This window comes from Henckelia pumila, chromosome 2, assembly GCF_033568475.1.
Source record: "Henckelia pumila isolate YLH828 chromosome 2, ASM3356847v2, whole genome shotgun sequence".
Classification (NCBI taxonomy): Eukaryota; Viridiplantae; Streptophyta; class Magnoliopsida; order Lamiales; family Gesneriaceae; genus Henckelia; species Henckelia pumila.
In genome coordinates, this window is record NC_133121.1 from 96,740,672 (window position 1) to 96,748,958 (window position 8,287).

The 8,287-nt window shown below is 32.1% G+C and overlaps 1 protein-coding gene across 1 annotated transcript; it reads left to right on the forward strand.

The window, feature by feature from the left end:
• Nucleotides 1–3,636: 3,636 nt before the first annotated feature.
• Nucleotides 3,637–7,191, forward strand: LOC140877977 (protein CIA1-like). Its single transcript, XM_073281579.1, has 8 exons — nt 3,637–3,831; nt 4,023–4,169; nt 4,320–4,547; nt 4,701–4,765; nt 5,262–5,330; nt 6,096–6,165; nt 6,795–6,878; nt 7,114–7,191. The coding sequence occupies exons 1-8, from the start codon at nt 3,637–3,639 to the stop codon at nt 7,189–7,191; spliced, it is 936 nt and encodes a 311-aa protein (XP_073137680.1).
• The last annotated feature ends 1,096 nt before the right edge of the window (nt 7,192–8,287 follow it).

The window sequence follows — 8,287 nt, forward strand, 5'->3', positions numbered from 1 at the left end:
ACATATTATTTTTTTTATTATTATTTTGCTAATATATTGAAATGAAACATTTTTGTGAATTGAGATTGTGGCTCTTGCTTAACATGTTTTTATTGACTATAGATGGAAAAAACTAATTATAAAATATAAAGAGATAATAACATCTGATATGTACAACTGTATATATGGTACATAATCGATAATAATTTTAATGAATTTTTGTCTTTCCTCTTTTGGTAATATATTAATATTAACTTTAGGTATTATATATATTTATTTTTTTTTAAATATTGTATTCATGTTATTGAAAATTATACAAATATATAATAATTATTTTCGTCATTTTGTATGCGTACGCGGCCCCACAAACATGGAGTCCTGAATCCATCCATGAAGTCTACTATAACATAATATCAATTGCAGTTCATTATTATTCTTGAACAAATTGAGTTGAAGGGCTACTTGAATACATTTTAAACTGTTTATTTATTGTCTCAAAATTAAGTTAGATATGCTTATTTTTTCATAAGTTGTAAACCTTCCCCAGTGCCGTCTCCAAAATATTAGAGGCCCTAGGCAAATATTCAGGGGAAAGAGCTATATAATTTTTTTAATTAAATATCGATACAATCACTTCATCTAAAAATCAAAATTTCAAATTTTTGTAACTAAAAATAATAACATAAACAATTAAATCGAAATATAAAAAATAAAACTAAACTACAAAAAAACTCGATGAATTATCAAATCTCATTAGTCAGAGATGAATTAATGCATAATACAAATAGAATAAGAATCTCCAAATTAAGAAAGCATAAATAATATTTTTGTCACAACAAATCTGACAAAAAACATAAATTATAATTTAAATTGTAACTTAAACAAGGAATAATTATAATCTAATTAAGTAAAAATCATTCTCATTGTCAAATAATCAAATTACAAGATTCTAGTATATCGAGACCAAAAATTAAATCAATTAAACCGCAGTACAAAAATAGACAAAAATAAATCTCATTCAATAAATAAACGAAAGATGATTGGCCAAATTTGAATAACCTAACTCATTTGAGTGGATCAATTTAACGAAAAAAAGAGATTTTTGTTTAAATAGAAAGAAATATTTTTTTTTACTAAATAAATGATAGAAAAAAGTACAAAAAAATTGACCACGATTTCGAATTTTAAACAAAATAAATAGATTCACGTAATATTTTAAATATATATAAAAAATAATACTTAAAAAAATTAAAAAAAAAATTGAGGCCCCTGCCAAGGGAAGGCCCTAGGCAGCCCGCCTAGGCCGCCTCCCCTTGGAGCCGACACTGGAACTTCCCACTAATTTTTTCGTGATAACGGAACTCGTAACCGAATCAGTCGATGCTACCCCACCCGGGTTGTGCTCGGGTGGGGTATCAACGGCCCGGATCTCTTTGCAGGTCAATTGATTTGACATGCAAAATTGATCCGGGCCATTGTGCCCTGAAGCCAGCATCGACCTTTCCCTCGTAACCATCATATTTTTTCTTACCAACGAAAATTTCCATATAAATTCCTACCAAATTATTGCTCACGTCACTGAAAAGGTATCCTACCAAATTATCAATATAGCAGGGCTCCAATGCTTTAATTTTTTGAATTGAGTTATCCGAGTTAATCCAAATTTATTCAAAATTCATATACAAAAAATTTCAAAAAACTTTTGTGCCATATTAAGTGATATCCAAACATGTGTAATAGTGATTTGGCTTGTGACGCCAATAAATGCCGAATGTTACAATGTCCGTCGCAATAGAACCTATATAGTTGAGATCTTATTTCAAACGAGTGATTACATGCACTACTAGAAGACAATCCAAAGTAAGTTGGTGCACTTGAATACTTTGTTTCGAAGCGACCGAAACGGAGTGAGACTTCACTAGTTTGCGGCCAAGTGCCAAGATATGTGACCTCCATGGTCCCGGATCACCCCTCCAAAAGCATAGCTATTAGTTCTTTAATTGTAAGCCGCTATTAAAATTCACCGGCAGAGAAAGCCACCCGTCCGGCGAACTATATATATATCAACCTCACCCTTCGTATCAATTTGAGGGCCATACGGGCAATTTGGCAGTCATACAAACAACCTTTCACTCCAATCAGCACTCAATCCAACCGAGATCCCCTTTGTTTTATGCACCAAGCTAAGTCTCTCACTCCAAATTGCCCGGAACCCTCCAAATCCTTTCTTCTTAGCTTTTCATTCATCCATAAATTAGCTCATTATTATTATTATTTTATTACTATTAATTATTAAATGCACGAATGAAGGAATTTTTATCTTTAAAAAATATAATTTAATTAATTTTAAAATTTTAAAACGTGCACATTATTTTTTTAAAATATTCATTAGGAATGATTGGGATAAATAAAAATCAAGAGTAACATATTTGTATATATAACGAAAAATGGATGTTTCATGGTAATATATTTGGGCTGTTTATCCAAAAAAAAAAAAAAAATTATAACGAACCACATTCTAGTTCACAATTTCTAATATTTTCCCCGATTTAAGATTTGGGTTAAAATATAATATTTGCTGATTTAATTTAGTTTTATTGCATCATGTATACTAAACATCTTTAAAAAGTAAAGTAATACATAACATAATTCACGCCCGTTTTATTAAATATTATTCTGTAAAATAGTGATATTGAATTGAAAAAATGTAATTTTTTTTACTTCATAAGCTACCGAGATACGATAGCTGGAAAAAAGAAAAACTATAACTAGGTTGTCTTGTTTTATCTAAAAATGTATATAGTTTAAAATTTTGTACTATTTAACTAAAATTTTCTCCTAATATTATCAAACTAAAATTTGCATTTATCTCTTAAAAAAATGTAAACTTTAATGTGAAATTTAAATCATTTTTATCAGGTGAAATTCTCGAAATATATATATATATATATATATAAAACTTACATATTCTATTAGATTGGGGTTTGCTCGTAATCAATGGTGGATGCCACTATTAGAAAATTTTAAAATTTTTATATATTTAATTTGATATTAGTTCGGGTGGTTCGATTTAAAAAGGTTAAAAAATTCTAAAATTTAAAGTTTAGCCCGAACAATTTAAGAATTCGGGCTGTTTGCTTCTAATATTGGAGGCCATAAAAATTCCATAGCGAAAGACATTTTAATGTTAATTTTTCAAAAATGGATTAAAATTAAGAAGCCAATGGAAAAACTAGGTTTGAGATTTCGTATCAAAATACCGATTATCGGGATATCATACCGAATTTTTTTCGATATACATAATTTTTTTCGGCATACCGAATTTTTTTTCGATATCGATATGAATTTTTTTCATACTAAAACTTTAAAATTTCGATATCGATACCGATATGAATTTAACCCCTCTTATGAAAGTGATGATACCAAGGAAAAACCGTTTGAAGCAGTTAGTGATATAGAAGGAGAACCAATTGTAATCGAACACGTGGCTCAATCAGTTGTATACAAAACAACGCAGCTTGCGGCGGTTACTCATTTCCAGTTCTTTTCAGCTTCTTCTCCAGCTCCCGCTCTCCCAATATCTCCATTTTCGTGTTCTTGAATTCTTCTTCAATCAAATCTCACCAAAATTCTGAGCTTTGCGATCCTCTTACGATCATGAATTTCGCGGATAGGACTTTCGAGCTGAAAGAAATCGAAACGCTTCGAGGCCATACTGGTCAGGTTTGTTGTGTCGCCTGGAATCCAGCCTCGGGAGTCGACGGTGTCCCCGCCATGATCGCCTCTGGTGGCGCCGACAGAGGTGTAATCATTTGGGTGCAGAATACCGCTACCGGCTCTTTCCAACGCAAGGTCATGATCAATTTCTCATTCATCTCTTCGGTCGGGTTGAAATTAATACGACGTACTTTATTTTAGTGTTAGAGTAAATTGGTAACTTCCTCTAGGAAGTTCAAAAATTGAGTATTTTTTTTTTTTTGCAAGATATATATAAAGGTGAATAAAATAGATTTTCTGGTGTTCATGATGCTGTTTATGATCAGGAAGTGCTGCGGAAGCTGCATTATTGGGCTGTCACATGTTGCGCCTTTGTCGCATCTCACAGTCTACTGCTAACGTCAGCTGTTCGTGGCCGCCCATTCATTTGGAAGAGTTACGAGGGAAGTTTCAATGTCACGAATTTTTTTAAGGTAATTTGAATTTTATCTGATCAATTAAAACATCCTATTGTGGCGGCACACACATTTCATTTGGTGATCTCTAATATCTTTACTCTAATGTCTCTGTGTATATATGCATCTGGGTAGCGTGTTTAAAAATGCGAAACTAATTACTTCCAGGACCAGGAGTACGACAACTTACTGGTAAATGTCTCTGTGTATGCATCTGGGGAATTGATTGCTACCAGTTCCCCACAGACTGATATACGGATATGGAAGATATCATTAGAGATAAGAAGTTTTGAGTCTGTATCAAGTGTTCAAGATAGTAAAGAATGCGCTAGAATGATCCAATGGCATCCATTGAAGGATATTCTGTTTTCATGCGGCATAGACAATGCTATCAAGGTATATATATGTGGTAAAAATAGAGCTATCAAGTTGTAAAATATTCGAAAAAATCTGAAAATCTTTGTAAAGTTGACTGCTTGAAAAATAGTGTTCCTTCTGTTTAGTCCAAATTATCTATATTGGCTGATGAGACATATCTAACTGCTGTAGATTTGGGTTCCGGATGCCGATATGGTTAATTGGGACTGTATACAAACTTTAGTTGAAAATAACAGGTAATTTCAGAGGCTTTCTATGTTTAAGCAAATTCATTGCAGATTCATATTCACAGCAAAGTAACTGTGTTTTAAATGTATATAATTGTGCCCTTGCCTAGTCTGTTTAGGTTAACTAATTGCATTTTTTCCTGGGATTTTAATTGTACTTTATTTTGCATCTGCTGCACTTCACTAGGTTGTAAAGTTTCTAAAGAATCTTAATATTTACTTGAACATTAATTATTACCGTTTAAATCTGTGTCACATTTTTTAAAATCTGGTACAACTGTTTTTATATATCTTTTAGCGGGCGCGATCATACAATCCTGGCCTTAGCTTTTAATGGCAGGGGAAACAAAATCGTTGCATGTAGGTATGGACTGTTTTTTCCTCGTTTCTATGCTTACATGTCCAATTGAAAATCTAAGTGACAGCATGTTAGTTGTCTTATAAGTAATTCCGGTACAAACATAGTTGTTATCCTAGAAGTAATGCAGTAATACTGATTCTGCAGTGACAATACCATTACTATATGGAGTCTTGACGTTGATATGATGCGGTACGGAGAAAGAAATGATCCTGGGTAAGTAATGCTTCTCTATATGTATTTGATCCTTCACCTGCACAACTGCTTCTGATGGCCCTTTCATTTTGCTCTCAAGGCTCATCTTTTTCCTTCTTGGCATGGATATCTTTGTCACTAAATTTCGAAATTATGTCACGACTTTAACACTCATTTTGAAGATAAGAAACTAGCTTCAATTTTTAAAAATTTTCAATCCTCAATCAGTTAGAAAGTGACAAGTTAATGCGTTTTAAGTATCTTGTCTATTAGCATAATGTGTCCAGTGATTGTGTGTATTAATTCGATTGAGATTTATTTTACTCCATAGGCATATGCATGATGAAATGCTTGTGGTTTTTTGTTGCACTTACAAGGTTAAGTTCTACAGACTTGCAGGTCAATGAAGGATTAAATTTGTTTAGCTTCTCTTGATGCTATATCTTGATTATCTAATTAATGAAAAAATAATAGAAAAAGGTCCAAACATTTTCAAAAGCATTCTTTGAATTGTGTCTTCTGGTGATCTGATTTTTAATCAGTTTATATACAATCTCGGTTTCATACTTTTTCACATTTTGTCAGGAAACATTTATGTACTCTCACTGGTTATCATGATCTAACAATTCATTCCGTCCATTGGTCAAGGTAGCAAAATTTTGTTTATCTTTATCTTTCTTCCTTTTAGGCTTATTCCTTTTCAACATTTTTGGGCCAATTTAGTCATTCCATTTACTCAAATTAATCAGTATGGCTTTATCTCACTTTGAGAGGTGGATGTTCCAGGGAGGAAATATTTTGCACCGGGGCAGCTGACGGAGCTATATGTGTCTTTATTAAGAATGGAGATGAATCGGTATAATTGGATTTTTAATTCTGTGTCTGATTAATTCTCCATATTTCCTTGAGCACAACCACTGTACATATTGAAATCATATAGCGCTTTAGTTTTCGATTTTAACTTCCTCGCTACCATGAATGGAAATTGTGTCCTCATTTCTGATAAGTGAGCTTCTGTGCGATAAAGGTCTCTTAACATGTTATGCATCACGTGAGAAGATCTGTTAATGAAAACTAGTATCATCATGTCCTCTTCTCTTTCTCTCTGTTTTTTTTAAACCGAATATACATTTGCAAAATAATCATGTCCGCTGCTCTTATGTTAACTCACATCTATCTAATTTAAATGCTATACGTCCTAGTTATGAATTGTCGTTGGCACTAACATCAAGCATTTAGATTTGTCTGTAGATGGCTTGCTCAGGTTCAAGCAAATGCAAGAAACTCACACCGAATAGTGAAAAGTAATTTGGGTTGAAGATGAATAGCATTAACAGTTTCTCCATTCTTTTAGCATATCTGAACATTCCCTATTTGAAATGCCTCAAACTTGACTTAGTGTGCGACTTCATTAGCCGGACCTGTTAATGTCTGTGCCTCTTTTGTTTCTTTACAATACTTAAGTTTTTCTTGATATTATTACAGTCGGATGAATCTGTGTACAAATTGCTATTAAAGAAGGACCATGCTCATGGCAGGGATATCAACTCAGTTCAGTGGTGTCCCCAGGTTAAGAGTCCTACTAAAAAATATAGTCGTTACATAATAATTTTCACACTGGAGTGATCAATCTGTGATAATTAATCAGTTGTTTCAAAAACCTAAAAATCTATGTCTAGCTACCTAAAAGTATGTGTTGATAAATAAACGTCTATGAATCATTGGATACAAAATACATGTCTCTCATGCTGAAAATGATGTTATAATGAACCTTAATTATCATGCTTTGCTGCCACAAATATAGGATAACTCACGTCTTGCCTCTGCGAGTGACGATGGAACAATCAAGATATGGGAATTGGCCTCCATACCACGAGTTTGAACTGGCTTCATTGCTCTATGCTTAGATATTGATCTTACTTCGCTATTGTGAATTCTGTTGATCCATTGTAGAAATATTGACAACTCCGAGAAGTAGTACACTTTCTTATCAAGTTTTTCCAAGTCTGAAGGGGAGTATACAAACCTTGCTTTCTGAATTTGATACACACAGCTTTAACATTCTGGTTTTTGGATTTTGAGTAAATAGTTTGTTTGTTGCCTTTTGTTTTCCTTTTACATACAAACTTTGTGCTCAAAAGTAATATCAGCAAGGTTGCATAGAGGCAGACACGAAATGCTAGAGACACCAACTTAAATTGCGTATGTATATACATATCCTGAATTTAGTTTGTAAACTATTTCATATAAAATAGTCATGATGATATTGAAATTAAATGGTACTTTTTTACTCCCCAAAGCTTCCGTAATACGATAGCTTGAAAAAGACTATAACTAGGCTGTTTTAATTAACTAAAGAGGTATGTAGTTTAAATTTTTTTGTGCTGTTTTAACTAAAATTTTCTTGTTATGTTATCAAACTAAAATATGCACTTATCTCTCTTGAAAAAAAATATATACACGTGAAAAATTTCGAGTCTTAAATTAAAATATAAACAACTTTAATTTTACAATGACTAATAAGAATAACGTGAAAAAAATTAAAAACTATAAAAGACAATCTTTAAATAAAATAGATGTCGTGTGTGTTGTACGTGATGTTATTTTATACAATTAATGATAAAAAAATAGTAAAAATGAACATTTAAACAAATAGTTGAAATTCAAATTAGCTAAATTGATTATATATCATACAATTAAAAAACAAACAAATTATCTTACAAATTTTGGAAAACTTCCTTAAAAACAACATTTGTTGTTGAATTTTTCTGGTTAGTCTTGCCATCACATATCAAGATTTTGAGACCCTTAGAATTGGTAACTCTAGATACAGCGACATACAACTGACCATGACTAAACACGAGATTTCTCAAAAAAAGTCCTACACTTGTTTAATTATTTCTTTTGATCGACAACTAACTTTTTCATTGTGCGTTTGAGACTATTTCTTGGAATACGTCTAATAGAAGGATTTGCAC